This window comes from Propithecus coquereli, unplaced genomic scaffold (assembly GCF_000956105.1).
Source record: "Propithecus coquereli isolate 6110/MARCELLA unplaced genomic scaffold, Pcoq_1.0 Scaffold166, whole genome shotgun sequence".
Taxonomy (NCBI): domain Eukaryota; kingdom Metazoa; phylum Chordata; class Mammalia; order Primates; family Indriidae; genus Propithecus; species Propithecus coquereli.
In genome coordinates this window covers 4,312,749-4,336,426 of record NW_012141191.1, presented here as the reverse complement: position 1 = coordinate 4,336,426, position 23,678 = coordinate 4,312,749, and the positions used below count along the sequence as shown (strand labels likewise).

At 39.6% G+C, this 23,678-nt stretch overlaps 2 protein-coding genes across 3 annotated transcripts in view; both read left to right on the top strand.

The window, feature by feature from the left end:
* The window catches only part of PIP5K1B (phosphatidylinositol-4-phosphate 5-kinase, type I, beta), a 297,381-nt gene that overhangs the window by 62,051 nt on the left and 211,652 nt on the right, over nt 1-23,678 (top strand). The gene's annotated exons all lie outside the window — the stretch shown is intronic.
* Nucleotides 11,308-12,704, top strand: FAM122A (family with sequence similarity 122A). The gene has a single exon (XM_012641626.1). It carries the CDS (start codon nt 11,334-11,336, stop codon nt 12,312-12,314), a length of 981 nt encoding a protein of 326 aa, XP_012497080.1. The 5' UTR covers nt 11,308-11,333; the 3' UTR covers nt 12,315-12,704.

The window sequence follows — 23,678 nt, the reverse complement described above, 5'->3', positions numbered from 1 at the left end:
AATGCTCTTTCTCTCAGCACTGTGGCCCCTTATCTGTCAGTCAGCCCTTGGAGGCATTTCAGTGGGGACCCCTGGTGTTGATAACAAAGTAGAGATACTGGGAAAATCTGCTGGGCTCCTAGTTGTAAAGCTTTGCCTTTAGGAATTGGTTCGTCACCCTGTTGGGAAAAGTCATGGGAGCATTTGAACAAATTAGGAAATATTTGCTTTACTAAATGTATAGCTTGTTCATGCCTAATAATACATCCCCCATGTTATTTTTTAAATTGAAAAATTATCTTAAAAATTAAAAGAAAAAATTGAGGGGCCATCTTTTCCAGGAACTAGGCATTGTTTATATCTTCCTGAAAGCATTCTTCCTTCTGAATTCTGCAGCATGTGCAGAATACTTTTTAGCCCAGGAAAATCTTTCTGTTTTTTGACATGTCATTAGCACTAATTGAGCCTTTAGAGTTTACATTTTCCAAAAGCAAATTAAGAAGGAAAAGTGGAACAGGTTTTCACTGTCGTGCTTTTTTCTAGCTTATATTTTCTCTCTCACAGCCAGATCTGCTAGGTATTTTGGAAGCGATAGCATTATAATCACATTTTCCCTTCATTTTTGTTGAAGAAAGATGGAAGCTATGTTGTCAGTGATAGAGCAGATTAAATATAAGCTGAAATATACTCTGAAAGTATAACTACTATTTATGAAGAAAAGAACAATGTAATTTCCCCAGGTTTGGCTAATCTAAAGCTAAGGTTTATTTTATTGAGTTTAAATAAACACATATGATCTATTCCTTGTGCCCTCAATTCCTTCTCCTCAATCCACTCTAGGGCTTTTCTTCCCAATTGTCTTTTCTTTTATATCACCAGTATTTCTCTCACCACTAGTTACTTCTCAGGAAAGAAAATAAGTTTAAGAAAATCCTGTACTTAAGAACCCTCCCAAGACCTATCATGGCGACATTGCATCATTTGCTTTCTTTTCAGAAACGCCTAGCAGAGTACCTGGCACCCAGATGGAACCTGAAAAATTTTTTCTCAGTTTGACTCAGCCAGATATTTGAAAGCATAGCCTATCTCGCTGCTTCTGGTTTCCTACCGTCTACTTTCGGTGTAGCTCCTCCCATCTGGTTTTTCCACACCTTCTCTTCTCTTCTCTTTTCCTCTATTAGAACTCTCTCTCAAGATCACCAGTTCCTGCTCCCATCCCCCAAAATCACAATTCTTATTTCTTCAGCATTTCTGCCATGTGTGACAAGTGACCTCTGTCCCATAATTAACAAGCAGCACTCATGGAATGCAATCAGAAATCCTCTTTATTTTTTCCTCTCCCGGTAAATTTATTCAGTGGGGAAAGGTCTTCCTCTGCTTCTGAATGAAAACTCAGGAAGCTTTCTTTCTGCTCACTCTTAGGCAACAAAATGTCCTATCACGTCAAATCATTGATTTAAGCCGGTACCTCTAGTGACCAGTGCCATGCAGTTGGCAAAATCTCCAACTTCGTTACAGCTTCTCTTCTCCCTCAGGAAGGCCCTGTGTGGACAGAAAGTCTCAGGCCCCAAGAAAAGGCGTGGGTCTCCCCCTATCTGTTCCTACCTTTGCCACCGGTCCTCCTGAGCTTGCTAAGGTCTGACTTCTCAGGGTCAAGATAAGGATGAAGGAGAGAAAGGATCTAGATTAATTTGAGTTTTGACTTGGTTGTCTGGAGAGACTGTTGTGCATTTCATCCTCAAGAAGAAGTACTCTAGTAGGTTTAGGGTAGGGAGAACTGAGTTCATCCATAGATAAGTTTGGAGAATGTATGGAACTTATAGTGGAAATATCTGGTAGGTAACTCCATGTGACAGTGTAGAGGTAAGTCAGCCCTGTCTGGAGATATGTACTTGAGAGATATCAGCATACTGATCATAGTTAAAACCATGGGAGTGGTTACTGTTGCATAGAGAAAAGAGTTTAAAGTGAAGAGGGCTCCAGGATGAGACATTGGGATGCAATCCCGATGGCCTTCACAGAGCATCCTAGCCCTGTCTTGGATGCCCTTTTGACCTCAAAACAATTATTAGCTCTCTCAGAACTTTAGTTTACCTGCTGATAAAGGTTAGTGCAGGGGATTTCTAAAGTGCTATTCAAACACGACAGTCCATAGTACTATTCCTTTGCATTAGTTTTCACAACTGCTTTGGGACAAATAGAGCATTTATTAATTTTATAACCTCTCTAGTATCTGTAAGCCCATGCAATTACCTGGACCCCTCATCTGTCTTTCTGACAAGCAGAATGGTTATCCTGTACAGTCAACTCCATGAATATTGTTTGAAGAAAACCTGGAGCACCATGAAAATGGCAGGTTTGGGGAATATGAGTGTATCTCACGAGATGCAATAGGGCATGGGGATTAAGAGCTCAGCCTCTGAAGCCAGAGCCCTGGACTCAAATTCCTCTGCTACTAACTTGTTATGTCACCTCAGGCAACTTAGTTAACCTCTATATCGCATTTCCCTCATCTATAAAATGAAGATAGTAATACTAGAGATGGTGCAGGGATTCAATGAGTTAATATACACAAAATACTTAGAAGGGTACCTGGCACATACCCCTCACTAGATGTGAGCTACCCTTATGTCATAATGATAATAAGACAATATTCTGGTGAAAAATGTCTCAATTGTAAGAGTTAAGGAAACATACCATCTTAGACTTTTGGTTTTCAAAAGGGGAGTAAAGAAGAAAAATCTGTACCACTTCCTAATAAGTGGAAACTTTCAGATGGCTGAACTCCATGGGTGATAAACATTCATTTCCTACATTCAGTTCCTAACAAATGGAACTGCAGGTTGAAAAAAAAAAGTCATGTGGATACTGAAATATAGTTGTGTTCTGTTTATAAATTAGTACGAGAGAGGAGGAATCAGAATGTCTCTGCCCTTAATATTTTTCCTTTTTGTTGCATTTATCATAAATTTATGATAAATTTGTCATAGTTAGCTCAAAGTAAAGAAGAAATTGTGAACTGCCCTCTTTCTCAGTAATAAGCCTTGCTATCTTAAATTGTCTTAGAGGTTAGGTTGTACAGTTGTTACTCTCTAAAGCCAAAAATTTCCCTAAGGCATGTTGCATGTGAATCTTTAGGTTTGAGGCAGCAGCTTCAAACTTCTTTGGAACATCTGCCCTGCTCCTCAAAACATACCTCTAGGTGTCAGCTACGTGAAGGGAAGGACAGACCTTAAGCAACTATTGAGACTTCTTGAACCCTTTTCCACTTTCTTCCCCGTACTCCTCTTATTTTGTCTGAGAGAGGTTGGGTTCAACCTGTTTTTCAGACACAGCCAAATATGTGTCCCTGTGCAGTTTATTGTATGCCAAGAAGGACAGTGACATGACAGCAGGAATTCAAAATGAGGTTTTAAGTGAATAAATAAGAATAAGCCTCTGGGATTAGTCCCAATTGAAAAGTTCAGCGCTACCAGGGAGGGGAGCTGCTGCTGCTGGGGATTAACAAATGGCTTGCTGCAGGGAATGGTATTCACTGATCCAGCCGCATTTTGGTTATCGGTGGCCGCTAGGCCCAGTGGCGTCCATCTCTTCTCAGACACGCACACTCAGATGGTAAAGATCTTAGAAATGTGGTTTTCCCCGTTTATCAGTCTCAGAAACTCTCCACCCGATTGTGTATGAACTTTTCAATTCTCACCTGTTAGATCACAGAAAATGTGTGGCTCTGAAATGACTATAGTCTTAGGGAAAGGGATGAAGAATTTCCTTCCACAGGATCAAACTGAAAATAAGAAAACAGAGGAGGTCCTCTGGGCAGGGTAGTGGAAGAGTGGGCAGGATCCTTTTGTGACGATGGCACTGAGTGTGTGAATGGAGAAACCTGTTTATATAGGGCCTTTGCTGTTCATGAGGCCTACAATTAGAGACATGATATTATCTGATCTTTACAACAAAGAGGTTATGTCTCCACTTCATAAGTGAGAAAAGTGAAGCCTAGAGAGGTTGACAGACTTGCTCAAAGTCACAATGCTGGAAGTAGGACAGTCCGAGTCCAGCTTTGGTACTTTCTTTGCCACAGTCCCGCTGTGCACTAAGGTCTCATAGAGGTTTCCCAAACACCCATCCAGCTTGGGTATATAAATCCAACTAGATTTGCAGTCTTTGCATGTTTTAAAGTTAACTTTATTCATTATCGATACAGCTGTCAGATCTTTTATTTTCCTTCTTGGCAAATGGATTATCTTTCCCTTCAAGGGAAAGATAGCAGACAGACAGAGAAAAGCATTTAGCCATAGAAAGGGATAATGATTGTAATTCTGGATTATGACCTAGGAGGATTTCGGCGTCAAAGAGAAGGCACTAAAAGATGGACACTGCCGAAAATGTTTGAAATCGGTGAGGAAGAAGGAGAGATTTCAACCCTGTTTCCTATTCTATTAAAAAGACTTAAGGGAATAGAAACTGAGGGGCTGGATGGCTATTTTGATATTTTAATTTAATATCTTCTGTGATATTCCCCTTTGAAAAAGATTGAACAGAGTAACTACAATTCACATTTACTTGTTTCCTTGAATTTTGCTGAGGGCCTACGCTGTAAACTTCTTCCATCAAGTCTCTGAGGCCCCTTTTCTGCCCTTTCGCTTCCTACATACGAAGGATGTGTGTGTGGCTTTTCACTGTTATAAAAAATGAAAGTTGAGAGGGGTCAGTAGCCCCTTTGTAAAGTTCTGCCTTGATTTTCTAATCCTTGCTGTGGCTTTAAAGTTTTAAGAATTAGTTTAAGGCTGGACGCAGTGGCTCACGCCTGTAATCCTAGCACTCTGGGAGGCCGAGGCGGGCAGATTGTTTGAGCTCAGGAGTTCGAGACCAGCCTGAGCAAGAGTGAGACCCCATCTCTACTGAAAAAAAATAGAAAGAAATTATCTGGACAACTAAAAATATATAGAAAAAATTAGCTGGGCATGGTGGCGCATGCCTGTAGTCCCAGCTACGCGGGAGGCTGAGGCAGTAGGATCGCTTGAGCCCAGGAGTTTGAGGTTGCTGTGAGCTAGGCTGATGCCACAGCACTCTAGCCCGGGCAACAGAGCCAGACTCTGTCTCAAAAAAAAAAAAAGAATCAGTTTAAGCATCTTGAAGGCAAATACCATGGAGAATGTGTGTGTATCATGGGCCCTCAATAATTATTTGTAGAGTGGTTGATGAGTTTCTGAGATCATCTACTATTTTTCTTTCATCAAGATAACAAAATAAGTTCCCAGTGGCCAGAATTGTGTTTTCAAAAACAATTCTCATTCTTCACATGTGTTCTAATAGCCCCCGCTGATTTTCTGTGATGCTACTTTAATTCTGTTCCATTTCATGAGTTATGCTAGGAGAATACCACTGAGAAGGCAACAGAGCCGACTTTGCTTGAACAGAATACACAAAAATAGCAGTTGAGAAAATAAAAGGCAATAAAATAGACTTAGTGTCCTCCTTCATGCCTTCTTAGAAGTAGCTAATTTTGAGGGCACTATGGGAACAGGGCCAAGAAAAGGTAACGGTTTTCTTGGTGATCTGTAACTGGCCTCAGACAAGTCTTCGTGGTTTAGGTCGCTGGAGTCTTTTGTTATTTAGGGCTACGATGAAATGTAACTTGAGGGATGTGTGTGTGTCTGTTTCCTTTCTCTCCACTGTCCAAGGCCAGCTAGCTGCTCTTCCACTGATACTGCTGTGTGTCAGAGATTTGGAAGCACAGCATTCCAGTTTAGAGCTAGACTCATGGTTAGTATTTGAACAAAATATCTTCCTTCCAATTGAAGTGCATTCTTATTCTATGCTGTCTTTCTCCATTTATATTGCACGTTCACATGCTGTTTTTCTCCATATCAGTAACATTTTGAGGTCTAACCTTATATATAGCAAAGTATATACATTTCAAATATTTAGTTCGATAATTTTTTTACATATGCATACACCCATGTAAACCAGCACACAGATCAGGATACAGAACATTTTCTTGTGTCCCCTCCCAGTCAGTCCTAAGAATAACCACTACAGTAGTCCCCCTTTATCTGAAGGGGATCTGTTCTAAGACACCCGGTGGATATCTGAAACCACAGAAACCAAACCCTATATATGCATTGCCACAAAGTACCAGGGTTGATCTTTCTGTCCTTCCATGTTTTATGCCCCGGTGCCTCCTTAGCACTTTTACGAATGTAGGTTCTATTGGACATCTTCCAGAAGAGCCTGGTTTCATCGCACTTGAAGACTTGCTTTGGGTGGTATCCTTTCTCCTTAATCAACTTCTTCACCTCTGCTGGAAATGTGGTAGTAGCTTCTTCCTTGACAGATGCCATCCCTTCAGTAATTTTTATATTTGTCAGTCCAAACCTATTTCTGAATCTGTGTAACCATCTTTTACTTGCAGTAAATGGCTTGGTGCCACTCATTTCAGGGGATCCTTTGCTAAAGTCTTCATATAGGCTCAGTGCTTTCTGATGCAACATGTTGCTGTCAATAAGAACACGTTTTCTGTTCATGTCTTCCACCCAGTGTTTCTTCCATCTTAACTAAGCACTTGTCACACACTGTGGCCATAACTTTTGCAGTTTAAGATGCGACAGCCTATCTAGCACTTATTTCTTTTTCCTTCTTCACCATTTCACTGGTAGAAAATTTGTTCTTATTGTAGATTTTAGCAACCTGGCATACGATTTTTTTTTTTCACTTTTTCACTTAAAGAAAGCCCTTACGGCTTCTCTTTGGCATATCCAAATTGCCAGCTGCACTACTTTTGCACTTTGGGATCATTATTAAGTAAAATGAGGGTTATTCAAACACAAGTGCTGCAGATACCGTGACAGTAAAATGGATAACCAAGATGGGTACTAGGTGACTAATTGTCAGGGAGCATCTGCAGTGTGGATACACTGGACAAAGGGGTGATCCACGTCCTGGGTGGGACAGAGCCAGACAGCCCGAGATTTCATTATGCTACTCAGAATGGTGTGCAATTTAAAACTTATGTATTGTTTATTTCTGGAATTTAACTTTTGATGTTTTCAGACCGAGGTTGATCATGGGTAAGTGAAACTGAGGAAAGTGAAACGGTGGGTAACTATATTTTGACTTCTACCTCCATAAATTGATTTTGGCTGTTCTCAAACTTCATGAAAATGAAGTCATAGTACATGTATTCTTTTGTGTTTGATTTCTTTCATTCAACGTTATACTGTAACTTATACGTGTCGTTGAGTAAAGAATTTCACCCATTCAACTGTTTATGGACATTTGGGTTGTTTCCCGTTGGGGGCTGTTATAAATAATAATGCAAGGAACAGTCTTGTGCATATCTTTTAGTAGACATAAGTCCTCATTTCTCTTGGGTATGTACCCAGGCATGGGATTGCTTAGTCATAGGCTATTCATGTATTTTCTTTTAATAGGTACTGCCAAACATTTTTCCTCAATGGTTGTACCAGTTAACACTCCTAAGTTCCTATGCTTTCAAGACTACAGCTTTCCTCTGTAATATTTTTATTCTAGGTTGGTGATGCTAGATAATGTGAAATGTTGAGATATATGCCAGCCCATCTCAGACTATACATATACACATTCATATTTTACATTCATTCAGTATGGATTCAGAGGTGGAAATTTGCCTTGTCATATGCTTGGAGGTTTAATACTGAAAAATTGCCCTTAGGAATTAAAAAGAAACTGCTAGTTTTTAAAAATATAATATTAAGCACACTAAAGTTTAACTATTGAATAGATGTCTGGCTTTATGGCTTAGGAGTGAGCATGAATCTCAACTAAATATGGTATTCAATTCATAGAGTGAAACCAGAAGGGGGAATTGACTCAGGGAAGGTCCCTTGGATCCTGCCTCTGTCATCATTCATTTGCAACAGGCTGAATTGCATTTTATTGTTGCTATTTTCTCTTATTCCTCCTTGATTCCTTTGAAAGGAAGTAATAAGTCAATATATTAAATATTAAACACTGCTTAGAATCCTTAGAACTGAGCATTTTAATTGTATCAAGTGTTGATCAGCATAGGGTCAAAAAAGAATGGAAACTTAGAGCTTCAGTTTCTTAGTTCACATATGGTTAGTTCAAGTAACCTATGCATGGGCTGGAGGGCAGTATAAGTATTAATAATAATAATATTCCTGATATGAGAAAAAGAACTGTCAAAGTAAGGATCTCTTAAAATCAGTCTAGAAAAGCCTGTTAGGCTGGATTTTCAAATAATAGAGTTCTCTTCCCTTTTGGACAAAGCTATATTAATCCATTCATTCTTTATCACTCATTTGCACAATGATTCAACAAGTACTTATTGAGTACCATGTGCCAGGCCCTGTTCTAGATAACTAGGCATGCAGCAGGGGGAAAAGTAAAGGCCTTATTCTCATGGTGCGTACCTTCTCAGGAAGAAAAGAAGCAAGAAAATACATACGTATGTCATGTGGTACTCTGGAGGAAAATAAAAACAGAGCAAGGGGTAAGGGAATGTTGGCTTGGTGTTGGGAACTGCTATTGCTTTTTGAAAGGGAAGGTTAGGGAAAGCCTCAGTCAGTAACATTTGTGCAGGGACCTGAAGGGACTGAGTAGTGTGGATATCCACTGGAAGAAGTGCATGCCTGGTGGGCTGAAGGGAAGTAAGCAGGCCTCAGCAGTTGGAAGAGAGGTAGTGAGTAGAATAGCTAGAGGTTAAGTCAGAGGGATGGCAGGGTCTCAGATCAGATAGGGCTCTGTAGGCCATTGTAATGACTTGAGCTTTTTCTCTGAATGGGAATCTACTGAAGGATTTTGAACAGAGAAGAAGTGATTCAAATATTTTTTTATGGATTATCTTAAATATTGGTTAGATAATTTAGTTGCATGGACAAGGGTAGAAACAAGGAAACCAGCTAAGATCTCTAATAGGTGTGTTCAGGCAAGAACCAAATAACATAGACATTTTATTTTGTGGACTTATCACCATCACTGTGCTTTATTAGTAAGAGTAATAATTATGTTTATTCAGATGTGGATGAACAATGTCTGGCACATTTGAGCCACATTATTAATAATTTAGCAATATACAAATTAATAATATGCTATGGATGTTATAAAGTAAGTTCTTTATTTAATGCTCTTTTTTATTTACCTAATACAATTTTTTTCTGGACACTCTTCCTCTTCTCTCCCCTGTTTTTATTTAGTAATTTGTACCATTCTTTCAGCCACTCACACTTGAACATTAGCTGTATGTGACTCCTCTCCATCCCGTGCACATCCAGGCAGTCAGGTTCTGTTGTTGCCTTGCTGTCTCCCAAATTCATCTCCTACTTCTGCCATTCCCAACTTCTATTTTGGACCCTCCTTTCATCTGACAGGTAGCCATCAAATTCTCCTTCTCTAATCCATGTGAAATTCAGCAAACAGAATATAGGCTTTTGAAGTGAGACCTTAATTATGATTGGTTCAGATCTTTGTTCTTCTGTGTGCTGGCTGTAGGGCCTTTTGCAATTTTTGAACCTCAATTGTCTCTCTGTAAAATTAGCCAGAACGATATCTAATTTATATGATGACAATGAGGATTATGGGGGACTATGGAGTGTTTAAAGTACCTGGCAACAAGTTGGCACTTAGAAAATGTTGGTTCTTTCCACCTGCTGTTATTCTATTTCAGGCACTCTTCATTTCCACACCTCTAAATGTGCTCCGTCCCTATCTCAGTAAATGATACTTCCATCCACCCAGTTTAAATAAAAAAATCTATGAGTCCTCTTTGAATAATCTATTTCTCTCATCATCTAAATTTAATCTATCTGCAAATCCTATTGGTTCCACTTCTAAAACATATCCTGAATCCATCTACTTCTTCCTATCATCACTGCTACACCCCTAGTCCAAGAATCTCTTGTCTGTACTGTTGCCACAGGTTCCTAATCCATCCTTCTGCCCACACTCTTGTCCTCTTTCTGCCTATTTTCCACAGAGCCAAAGTAGCATTTAAAATATAAACCAGATAATTTCAGTCCCCTGCTTAAAACCCCCCAGTGGCTTTTCATCGTTCTCAGAATGAGATTCAAACATTTTTACTCCTTCAGAATACTCTCCCCCTTTTATACTTCAGCTGCACTGCCGTTTTTTCTTTTCCTGCTAACTCATCAAACTCATAGCTACCTTGGGCCTTAGCACGTGCTGTTCTCTCTGCTTGGCATACTCGTTCCCCAGAAGTCCACATGACTTGCTTCTTCTTGTCACTTAGATCTCAGCTCTAATTGCCTCCTGCCTTCTATCAGTAGTGCTCCATTATACCATCCTATTTTATTTTTTCTAAGGCTTACCACTATCTGAAAATAGCCCATTTATTTATTTATTTTCCCCCAGTAATAATTAAACACCCTCATGTAGGGTCCATTTCCTAGCACAGTGTCTGACACACAGTAGGTATGCAGAAAAAAAAACCCTTGACCGACAGAATAAATATAAACCACTTTTAATGAGCTATCAAGGTTTTATATTAATTACATAAGCCAAGAACGGGGTTTTATTTTTAAAATATGAGGACTTTATTGGTTTTCCTTTAGTCCCTCACACCTCACACATATATCTGTGCTGGAAATATGACTGTAAATAAAACAATAGTAATACAATCCCAGGTTTTGTTTTTTTCCCTAATCTTCTGAATAGTTCTCAAATTTACTCTTCTCTCCGTCTCCTCTTCCACACTTCCACTTTAGGGCAAATTACCATCCTCTCTGGCCTTTTTCCTGTAGGTTTTAATCTCCCAATGCTCTCTTCTCCAGACTGCAGGCCAGTGAGCTTTTCAGTTGCTAACATACCTATGCTTGAAAACCTTTGTAGTTTTCATTGTTCTCAAGGTAAAGACCAGAATCTTCTCTGGTCCACCACCTCATGTCACGTCAGCCCTCACTCTCCACTCCAGGCCACACTTCCTCCTTCCCTCCTGGTTCCCGCCTGCCACCTCGCTGGGTAGCCCTAGCTTCCCGCTTCCTGCAAGGTTCTACACCGCACCCATTTCCCTTAATTACTCGGATTTCAGAATGTCTCTTCCTCGGGGAAGCCCTCCCTGATTAGGCCAAACCTCACTGCCAGTCATACAGCCCACATCACAAAGGGCCTCTCTTTTAGGGCTTGTATTTGTTTTATAATTACATACTCCTCAAAATGATAACCTTATTTAACTGCGTTGATGCGAACTTGGGCTGAAAAGCTATTTGCGGAAGCACTGTATTGACTAGCGGCCCAACCACTCCTCGCCCCGCCCGCTACGGCTTCGGCGCAACTATTACGCATTAAGCAGGCGCCGCGCGCACAGATATCGCAGGCGCCTGCGCAAAGGGGCACGCATGCGCAGAGAGGTGAGCTCGCTGACAGATTCTTGGTGGTGGCGGCGGCCCTGGACTGCGGGGAATGGGAGTCCTAAGGCCCTGACTGAGCACCGCCCCCGCCTCCCTGTCCCCGACATGGCTCAGGAGAAGATGGAGCTGGATCTGGAGCTGCCTCCGGGTACGGGCGGGAGCTCGGCGGAGGGCGGCGGCACTAGCGGCGGCGGGGGCCTCAGGAGGTCTAACAGCGCCCCCCTGATTCACGGCCTCAGTGACACTTCGCCGGTGTTCCAGGCCGAGGCGCCGAGCACCAGGCGGAACAGCACAACGTTCCCGAGCCGCCACGGCCTGCTGCTACCGGCCTCCCCTGTCCGCATGCACAGCAGCCGCTTGCACCAGATCAAGCAGGAGGAGGGCATGGACTTGATCAACAGAGAGACGGTCCACGAGCGGGAGGTGCAGACCGCAATGCAGATAAGCCACTCCTGGGAGGAAAGTTTCAGCCTGAGCGACAACGATGTGGAGAAATCCGCCTCTCCGAAGCGCATCGATTTCATTCCTGTGTCACCAGCACCGTCACCCACTCGGGGAATTGGGAAGCAGTGTTTTTCACCATCCTTGCAAAGTTTTGTGAGTAGCAATGGATTGCCTCCAAGCCCTATTCCCAGCCCAACGACCCGATTTACTACCCGGAGAAGCCAGAGTCCCATCAATTGCATTAGACCAAGTGTTCTTGGACCATTAAAAAGAAAATGTGAAATGGAAACTGATTACCAGCCAAAGAGATTTTTCCAGGGCATCACCAACATGCTTTCTTCTGACGTTGCACAGCTGTCAGATCCCGGTGTGTGTGTATCTTCGGATACCCTTGATGGAAACAGCAGCAGTGCCGGATCTTCTTGTAACTCACCAGCGAAAGTCAGCACTACCACCGACTCTCCTGTGTCGCCCGCCCAAGTGGCCTCTCCATTTATTCCACTAGATGAACTTTCATCTAAGTGATTCACCCATCCTGAGACTGATTTTTTGCAATGGAGAGAGAGAATAATCAAGTTGGAGCAAGCACTGAACTTTGTCAATTAATTTGAGGCTATTTCCTATTTGACCCTTTTTCTTTTTTGGAATTTCCTGATATGTTGTTATTCTAGAGAACTTATATGTCAGGTTCCTGCGGATACCTTTGAATTCAGTGTAGTAATATTTTCAGACGTTTTCCCAATAAGTGTGTTGAAGCATACATCTTTATGCTGCTAATATGTCTAAATACATATGTTATCCCTTGATTTTTTTAAATAATTGAGAGCTCTATTTATTTATGGGATTATTAAGTTCTGATGAAAATATAAATGTTGAATTAATCAGCATAGTAAACTGATGTTTTAAAATTCCATACTTCATGCCCACACTAATTTTTGATGTTATTTTCCAGTGATTGCTAATTTCCATTTGATGAAAAACAATAACTTACCTATTTACAGCTTTTTAAAAATATATGTTAGTTATAACATATCAATCCAGTGGTTGTCTATTTTACCCAGGAATTCTTGAATATTTAATTTTCTGGGTACCGAAGTGTATGGAGGGGGAATGATAAAAGAACAAATTATAAAAGTTTGCAACAAATCTTTTAAGTATATAAAAGTAAACGTATTTAAGAAAAACGTTTTTTAATGAAATTTTAATAGTGATTCTAGTAAGTCATACAAATATAACCTGTACAGTAAATGAAATTTTTCTTTTTTTCTTTTGTTTAACCAGAAAGTGCATTCTCTTGGGTATAATCCTAAAGCGAAATGGGACAGTGCCTTGCAGTCTTAGCCCACTGTACATAGGCTCAGGTTAGGCTCTTTGTACCATTGCAAACTTAAAAGTTTTTCACATGTAGAAAATGTGTGGGAAGCCTGTTGAACTTCAGCAGAGCACCCAGGCAGACAATATTCTCAATCATTAATATACTTTAAAATATTCAGTCGTGCCTCAGTTCTGAAAATTGTTGCCAACCAGGAGCCAGAGCAATTTTTGGCTGCTTTTCTGCTCTTCCCATCTGTCACCTTCCTGGTTTTCCCTCGCTCAGGAAGGAAGCAGCTGTTTCCTTGCCAACAAGTCCTTGCTCTTCGTCTCCTACCAAACTAGTGCACCATCTATTAGACAAAGGTACAGTGTGACTCGGATTTTTAACAGTGAGCAACAACAGGACTCTGAATTGTTTAACCTCTGTGGTTAAAGCTACAGCTTGAGTCGACTGCCTTGGTGATGTCAGTTAATTAAGGGTCGATGATTTGCAAGAGAAAATCAATAAAGAGTCACATAGGTAAATCATTATTTAACTTAGATTTTGTTAAAGGTAGAATCGTGGAATGTTCTTTTCTTTGCCTTTTACAATTAAGACAAAATAATAAGAATAGCAAATGTTTTTGATATTACACTTCCTTATACCTCATATATCTTCCTTAATTAGATAGATGGATAAATAGATAGATACGTAGATAGTTACGTAGGCAGACAAAAAGGGAAGGGGAAAGAAAATAAAAGACTCAAAGTGAGACCAAGACAAAAGCCCTGACTTACTTTTTAAAGTTATTGTCTATAGAGACTTTTAACAATTATGTGAACTTTTTACAACTATGAGAATAAATGGAACTGGTCAACTCTTGACAGTTGCCTCAAGATTCAGTGAAATTATATCAAGAGTAAGAATGTATCCACAGGTTTGAAATTCTGTATTCTGGGTAATAGTGTTCATGTGCTCCAGTTCTAACTGCGTTCCTCAAATTTAAACCTGTATATCCATCTTCTTGTTGGGTACTTTGGCCTGCTTCCAGAGGTACTTTAACTTCAGCATCTTCAAAACAAACTGTATTATCTTCTCAACCTGTTGTTGCATTAACTACATTAATGTCATCACTATCTAATTTCCTAAACTAGAAACCATGGAAGCATCTTTGACTTTCCCTTTTCCCTGTCTGTCACATCCCACTTAATCACCAAGTCCTGTCACCTTTGCTTCTGAAGTGAATCTCAAATCTCTCTCCCCTTCTCTATCTCTATTGCTCCTGATTTAGCTTAAGTTCTTGCCCAAGTGGTCTCCTAATCTTTTTACTGCCCCTTTGGTGCAATCTTCACACCCTTTCCAGAGTGATCTTTCTAAAATATAAACTTGATTTTTTTCACTCTCTTGCTTGAAAACTTTATGTGCTTCCCTATTTCCTCCTGTTCAGGGAATGATTTCCTTAGCCTGATACAGAAGGTCCTTCGTGATGTGGCCATATTCTAAAATAGCTTCAATCTTTCCTCGTCTCCCAACAGCGCACATCCTTCCTTCTTACTCTGCAAGCACCAGACCACTTGATACTCTTTAAACATGCCATATGCTTTCACATGTCCATGCTTTTGGATAGGTTCCTTCTCCCTAAAATGCCATTCTATCCTTTTCAACCAAGCAAATGCTTTTTCCTTTTTATTGTGTGTCGATTTAACTATGAAAGCAATGTATACCTGCCGATTATAAAGTATTTAAACAATCTAGATGTTTATATAGTAAAAAAAAATGAAAGTCTGCCTCTTTGTAAAATTCATCTTTCTTTACCATGAGTAACTTCTGTTAACAGTTTGGTATATAGTGTACAAGATGTGTTACTCCACATTTCCATGTATATATGTATATAAATGCAGGTAACCAACATGTCATTGTTACCTCTCTTCCGTTTTTTTCCCCCACAGCTAATCATTCATCAAGTCTTATTGATTTTATCTTTTAGAATTTTTCTCCGTATTTCCACCTCTACTGCCACCTTGATCTAGGCTACCATTTCCCTCTTGAGCTTCTGAAGCAGCCTCTTAACTCCCACTCGTGCCCTTCACGCTCATTCTGGTGATCTACCCATTCATTCTCCATACAGCGGCTAGAGTCATCCTTTTAAAATTGCAGATCTGATCCTTCCATCTCCCAGCTTAAAGCTTTTCATTTGCTTCCTATTCTTAGGAGTGTACTAAAATGTATCAATTCTGGCCTAGGAGGCCCTGAGGGATCTGGCCCTTCCTTGCCTCTTCCCTTGTTTTCTGTGCTTCACCCTCACTGGCTTGCTTTCTTCTGCTTAAATATATCATGTTCTCTCCTTTTTAAGGTCCTTTTACTAGATCTTTTTTCCCTGAAGTTGTGGAAGCTTTATTTCTGTAAGCTTATTCTTCTGTGTAAATGATAAGTTTTAAATTAGATAGGGTCTAAGAGTTTATGTGGACAATTTACATTATCATAGTATTGGTCATAACTTCAATCATTACTCTGTAGAATGTAAAGGCTTAGCTCATATAAGAATTATCCTTCAAAAAACATTTACAAGGTATTAGTATTGCTAATCTATAAACTGTGCAAGAAGTCCTAAAGCAAATATCCACATTTATTTAAAGTACAGTTCGTCATCTATAATAAACCTCTGTGGTGTATTTTCCTTTATTGTGTTTGTTAAAAACACACTATAAGTGGAAGAAATAATTAATAGTCACTAAGTCCAAGGCTGCTCATGGCAGAACCTTTAAGTAGACTTAAAAAGATTGATTGTGGCCAGGTGTGGTGGCTCACGCCTGTAATCCTAGCACTCTGGGAGGCCGAGGCCAGTGGATCGATCGTTTGAGCTCAGGAGTTCGAGACCAGCCTGAGCAAGAGCAAGACCCTGTCTCTACTAAAAATAGAAAGAAATTAGCTGGACAACTAAAAATATATAGAAAAATTAGCCGGGCGTGGTGGCGCATGCCTGTAGTCCCAGCTACTCGGGAGGCTGAGGCAGAAGGATTACTTGAGCCCAGGAGTTTGAGGTTGCTATGAGCTAGGTTGATGCTATGGCACTCTAGCCTGGGCAAATGGGAGAGTGAGACTCTCTCAGGGAAAAAAAAAAAAAAAAGATTGACTGTAATCAAGAATAACCTGTATGAGGCTGCCTTCCAGTGATTCACATTTATTCAGCCAGTTACATACCCACAGCAAGAGACCACTTTATTTGGTAGTAAAATGGGGAGAGAGTCAGGACTTACGATGAAAACAGGACTGAGAATTTTTTTTTCTTCTGGTTATGTTTCTAGATTAGTAGCAAAAGTTTGAAGTTCCAAGAGAGGTGGGAGATAAGAATGGTTGCCAGACAACGAACCAAGATGATGTACATTTCCTGGGTAGCATCAGAGAACAGAAGAGTTGGCCTTGGAAAGGAAGTCTGGAAACTATTTTTCTTCCAAAAAAAGCAAAAAGACTAGGCTAAGACATCAGTAAATGTTGAACTGATTTGCTATTGCAGGGGTTTAGGTGTATGGAGGAATGTATATGGAAAGCAGGAAGAATTTGAATCTGATTTATCTATTTTTCAATTATTGAGGAGTCTAGGATATTCGAGAGTAGGGACAGGAGTGGATTTGGAAGCCCGAGTGAAATAAAGGTTTATTATTGCCTCTATGAGAATCTAAGGAGCGACTTAGGGTAACTAGAAGATTTATTAGGCCACATTGGATGCCAGGTTGCAGTTTGATGGTAGGTACAAAAGAAGTGGGTTGGATTGACTGGGTTTGGGGATTGGTTAAGTGCGTACTAGGTAAAGTCCAGTTAAGGGTTCTGCTGAAAGTGTGGTTTAAATGATTGGCGGAAGCATTGACAATGGTAAAAGAAGTCAGCAGAGGGTGATGAGCTAGGCCACTCTACTTTTTTCCGGGTTTTACCTTATAATCAGCTATGACAAAGTGTACAGGGTTCTCACTGTAGTAGTTTTGCCCATGGCTAATTTTGTTTAGAGAATCAACCCTAAAGACAAGCCTCGAGTTCCACTTATTTGATAAAAATTTTGTGTTAGATTGCTCACTGTAGCCAAGACAGAGTTCTTTGTGCCTTCCCTAACTTGCCATCCAAGTAAAAAATTCTCTTAAAAGTTGAAATGACCTTTATATAAAAAGTAATAAAATACTTGCTATGTGTCAGGCACTGTTCTAGGTGCCAAGCAATGTATCAGTGCATTTAATCTATCATCATGGTAAGTGCTTTTGTTATTCTCATTTTATAAATGAGGAAATGGAGGCACAGAGAGGTTAAGTAACTTGCCCAGGGTTTTAGAGCTGGGAGGTAGGCAGCGTATTGAAGTGGTTAAGAACACAGACTGTGGAGCCAGATGGCTGTGGTGAGGATTGAATGGGTCAGTATAAGTAAAGTGATTACGACAATGCTGGGCAATTTTTGTCTCCGTGTCAACTGTCCTTATTACTGCAGTGGTGGTGGTGACGATTGTCATTACTGTTGTTGCCTAGCTTGGACTTGCTAAGGAACCTTTTCCTTATCATCCTTGACTGACAAATCTCCCACTTTCGCACTCAATATGCTCTCCACCCTTCAAGACAGCCTATCCTTTTATAAGGTGAGTGGTTTTGATGTTAGAGAGTCTTTCTTGTACTGAACAGACATTTCTCCCTGTAACTTCCACCATTTAATCCAAGTCCTGCTCTCTGGAAAATGCAAAATAAGGCTTATTCCTCTTTTTTAGGTGATAGCCCTCTCTTCACAAATCAGAAATACTGATCTCTCTCTAATAACTGTTTCTTGCTTCCAGATTTTGGAATCTTGAGATATTTATTTCTTCAGTGTATTCTCTCTCTCTGAAATAAGGCTATCATTGCTTGGCAGCCAGGATTTTAACAAGATTGTGATTCCTTCAAGACTTTGTTTACCCTCCAAGGTGGGAAGTGAGACATGGCCTAATAACATGAGTTTTTGCCAATAATAATGACAATAGTACTAATATTTCTTGAGCATTCCATATGAGCCTAGACACTAGTGCTTTACATGGATGACTTTATTAAATCCTATGACAACCTTGTGAAACAGGTGCTATGAAGATTCCCATCGAAGAGATGAGAAGACCAACTACATTTTCTCAAGTCCCTGTTACTTTCTATTTTTTCCTTTTCAATTTAGTTCCTTTCATTTTTTTTCTTGTAAACAGAATTTTTTTATTTGAGAGAAAGCCTATTTTCCAGCTAACTTTGGCAACTTTATTTTGCTAGTGTGGCTACTTCTATTTTGAATCAAATGATATGTTTATTAAAAATTATGCCTTTAAACATTATTACCATATTAGAGGAGATGTCTGGATTTTTTTAGTAATAGATAAAAATTAAAGTGTATAGAAGAAAATTATGGTTCCACAGCTTTATATATTTTTAAACTGATTTGCTATTTGAAATTATAAGGAATGCCAATCCCACAAATTGTTAGATTGTTTTTTATTGTTTTCTTTAGATACATACATACATATATATATATAAACTGTGTTATATTTGATTTATACAGTATCCTTATTATTCTTAGATTATCATTCTTAGGGAAACAAAGCATGAACCAGTTTGACTCTTTCCTCCCTTCCCCTTCCCCCCCAAAAAGCACTGTAAGTTAAAAATGTGTCATTTTTTTAAAGGAATAAAGTAACAGCAGGATTCAAAGAATGATCAGGCTTAGCTATTCTTTCTCAATGGGAAGCTTTCCCCAGAGGTAGAGATTTAAATTCAGAAGAATGGAGCAATCCTTGAGAAACTTTACTTTCTTAAAAAAATTTTACTTCATAGAAAATCACTTCACTGTTGAATAAAAGAACCCCAAAAATATTCTCTTTGAATATTTTCTATTATAGAAGTTGTGCTTAAACTTCATTTTATACTGTCATGCCCCTGCATCAGACATTTTGAAACAAACCATCAAAAGCCACAATTTGTTCCAAAAGGTTAGTATCATTTTTAGAAGTTCAATAAATATTTAAAAATCACTTTGAAAATGACTTTTAGTTCTATTTATAGCTTGTTTGTGAAAATAATTTTAGAACAAGGTTAGGCAGATAACATCAAATACTTGAGTCTCATGCATGTACACCCACATGTGTGTATCCACATGTGTGTGCGCGCAGACACAACACACACACACACACACACACACGCTGACCTACCTTATGGACCTTTTTCTGTTGCTTGGAGCCATATTTAGCTTTCCTCCCATTTTAGATTTTCTCCCATTTCCCCCTTAGTTTTCTTAAATAGGTAGGTTAGACTTTGTAAATTATGTCAAACTATGTATATACCTATATAGGTACTACTGACTTAAATATAAAGCGTTTTGCATTTTGATTTTATATCAACTGTCCAAATTTCAAGTGCTGCCCTAAAAGAGAAATAAGTATTTGGTACTCATACCTAGGACCTCATTGTGCCTGATTTCTATTTCTCCTTTTGAACTTCTAGAAGAAATACTTGGGGAGATGTGAAAATCACTCATTTACAAATTCTAAGGCAACATGACTGAAATTAGAGAACAGAGTTTTATTTACCTGCAAAAGTTGAGTTCTGTGTCAATGCCAGGTATAATTTTGGTTCTTTTCCAATTGCCTGCAGTGCTCCACAAAACCAAGCTAACCTCTAAGGCTTGGCTAGCAAGACATGTTGTGAAAGAAGACAATTGAGAAAGATAATTTGTGTCCTAGCAAAGTAAAATGGTTGTTTGAGATAATCACTCCTGGGATTCAGGCAATCTTTCCCCCTTGCTTTAAGGACAAAGAAAGATCTTAATGTTGCAATGCCAAGAGGATTACCGGAACTCCAGAGTAGCTATTGAGTGTTGGTGTCTTTTGGAAAGAAAAACATGAGATGGGAGTGAGGGGATGATGGATGGATTGAGTATTTCTTTTGGCATCATAAATGTTCTCTTGGACTATAATTGTGAGCTCCCTGTTGAGTAAAGAATGACATTGAGACTGGTTTTCTTCATCGTTTCACTTCATTTAGATTTTGGAGTTGAATAAGGAAGCATTTAAGAATTTCTTTGAGCCTCTTTCCCTAATGTTCTCTTCTTTTGAGTCCCTTTGAAAAAAAATGGTAAATAATAATAATAATGATGATGATGATAATTGTCAGGTTACTTTGAGTCAATAATTAAAATTATTGGAGCACTTTACCAATTTATACTGCATTTCTAAATCTGAATTAAAATTACATACCTATTTATATAGTCTTTCTCAAGGACCCATGTACCACACTACTTGCTATCAGATATTTCTAAAATGCAAATTTGAGTGTGTAATTTTAATGACTACCCCTTAACTTCAAGATTAAATCAAATTATGCTGTATGAGTGAAAGAAGAACTCTCCACTTGCATATGTCTTCTGAATTCCAGGATTTGAGCCACACTGAGCTGAGTTCATGTTCCCCAATACTGTCTGTGCTTTCAGACAACCTGTGTCCTCTACTTAGAATGGCTCTTCGTCCCTACCAACCCTCTTTCCTTAACTAACTTCTTAAAAACTTAACTCAAGGGACACATCCTTCCTGATGGCTCCTGCCTCTCCAGCCCTGGTCAGGTGCTTTCTCCTGTAATCCTGTGTACACAGGGCTTCCCTCTGTAAAGGCAATTAATGAGCTTAGAGAGGTGGGCAGGGGTGAGGATTATATTTGTCTGGTTTCTTATCTCTTTGCCCCATGTGAAAATAAGGACTAAGCCTTCTACTTCTGTCCCAAATACCTGTGCATAGCACATTATAGTTACCCAAATTTATACTGAGTATATGAATTAACTGATGGATAAATGGGTGAACAAATGGTACACGCTGTTGTTGTTTTGATTTTACAGTATTTGTGGTGAGATTTTTATTTCTTCCACTGACAATGACAGTGCCATTTAGAAAATCATTCAACAACATTAAGCATTTACTGTAGCACATGCTGTTTTTAAGAGAAAGGAATGTAGTAAGATTCTTAGTGGAACAAGTCCAGTCACATGGCTGAGCTCTTTATAGTTTGCTAAGGAGACTAAAAATTCATTAAGCAATTTTGATTTAAGCGCTGATTATGTGCCTCGCACTAGCTAGTCTCTTAGGATACATCGGTGTACAGAAGAAAGACTCCTGCCCTGTAGAACATATATTTTGCATGCATTCTAACTGGCAGAAGGAGGGGCAATAATAAACATAACAAGTAAATTACCATATATATATACACACACACATACATGGTGTGTGTATGTGTGTATATATATATGTATATATACAGTGTGAGGAACAGCGAGGAGGTCTGAAACAGAGCTATTCAAGGGAAAAATAGTTGGAGGGGGCTTAGAGAGGTAGGCAGGGGTGAGGATTGCTGCAAACACAGATGGTGTAGGATCTTGTCTAAAGGACATTGGGTTCGATTGTGAGTGAGATGAGACCCATTGCAGAGGTTTGAACATAGGAGTGACATGATCTGTCTTAGATGTTGAAAGGAATACTCTTGCTGTGTTCAGAATAGACTCTGAGGGCAGGGTCGAAGCAGGGAGACCAATTAGGAGGCCATCCAGCAATCCAGGTAAGAGATGACTCTGGCTTGGATGAGGCTGGTAGCAGTGGGGGTGGGAGAAGTAGTTAAATTCTAGATATATTGAACATAGAGCCAACAGATTTTGCTGGTAAATTTAAGATAGATGAGAGAGACAGAGAGAGAGATACTAAGCATAATTGCAAAGTTTTGGGCCTAAGCAACTGGAAGGATTGGAGGTGCCACCAACTGAGATATGGAAATCTGTGGGCAGAGTAGGATTTTTATTTTTTCGTCTGGAGCCATGGGGGTGAGGGCCATTAGTAGCTGAGTTTTGGATATGTTAAGTAAGTAATCTTAGACATTCAAGTGGAGACATCAAGTAAGCAGTTGAATATCTGAGTCTGGAGTTCAGGAAAGACATTTTCACTGAAATACACACCTGGAAGTCATCTGCCTGTGGATGGTAAAGTCTGGCGAGTAGGGAAGATCACTCAAGAGTAAGTCAGTAAAGAGAGAATAGGAACTGAAACTTGGGACACTCTATGACATTAAAAGGTCAGGAAAAGGAAACAGAACGAGCAACCAGAGAGTTAGGAAACCAAGACTGTGGTGCCCTCTAACCATGTGAAGAAAACATGAAAGAGGATGGAGTGATCGAGTGTGTCAACTGCAGCTGATCTAATAAGTAAGACGAGGTCTAATCATTGAGCATTGGATTTAGTAACGTGCAAGTTGCAGGCCACCATGATAAGAGTCATTTCAGGAGAGTGGTGGGATTGGAAACCTGATTAAAGCAAGGTGAAGAGAGAATAGGATGAGCAGAATTGCACACAGCCAGATGGTGAAAAAAAGACTTGGGGTTCTAGATTCTTAAAGGTAAAGAGTAACTAAAACAGGCTGGGCGTGGTGGCTCACGCCTGTAATCCTAGCTCTCTGGGAGGCCGAGGCAGGTGGATTGTTTGAGCTCAGGAGTTTGAAACCAGCCTGAGCAAGAGCGAGACCCCCGTCTCTACTAAAAATAGAAAGAAATTAATTGGACAACTAAAAATATATATAGAAAAAATTAGCTGAGCATGGTGGCGCATGCCTGTAGTCCCAGCTACTCGGGAGGCTGAGGCAGGAGGATCACTTGAGCCCAGGAGTTGGAGGTTGCTGTGAGCTAGGCTGACGCCACGGCACTCTAGCCAGGGCAACACAGTGAGACTCTGTCTCAAAAAAAAAAAAAGAGTAACTAAAACAAAAGATTATTTTTTTACTGGTAAATTGTTATCACTTCACAAGCATTATTCCTTTATATAATATATATATGAGTATACTTTGAGAAAAAAAATCAAAAAATGACAGTTTTCTTTCCTTTTTGGGGGGGCATTAAGGGGAAAAATATACGTAAGTAAGTGTTTTTACTCTAAACATGAATAAACTGTTCAAGCTGAAGACTTACTGATTCACTTCCTTCATGGATTTGTCTGGTTCATTCTATTCCCTTGTCACTTATTTTTCTTGATGGCTTTTTTCCACTTATAAATTGGAATTGAGTTCCACACCCGTGACACAATTATTTCTGTTTAAGTTTGGCCCAGTTTCTTAACCCAGAGACATTTTCCTCTTCAGTGAGTGCTATGAATTTTCTTTTAATAGTTCATTGTCCTCTCAGGTTTCATTTAGGAAGAGATTTTTTTTTCTCTTATTCCTTTGCAAAATTATTGCTAAACAGTGGGACAGGAGAGGACCAGCAATGATAGGAAAGAAAGAATGTTTTCCTCACTTGGAATTGCTCAGATTTCATTCTAATCACAAAATATTGTCAGGTTCCTTCTTGTGGGTTGGGCATTCGGTCCCGATCCTTTATAGAAGAGGACTCAGGGACATCCAAGCCATATTTGTAACCAGCAGGGAAAAATGTGGAACTACTTATCTTTCCTGATACTACATTTCTGGCTTTCAAGACGCCAGTCAAGTACTGTTCACTCCATGGAGCGACCTCTGATTCTTCTGGCTGTAGGTAGAGTTGGTTTTCCTCTGAATCCCTGTACTACCTACTGCCTGTACCCCTTTCTTTGTT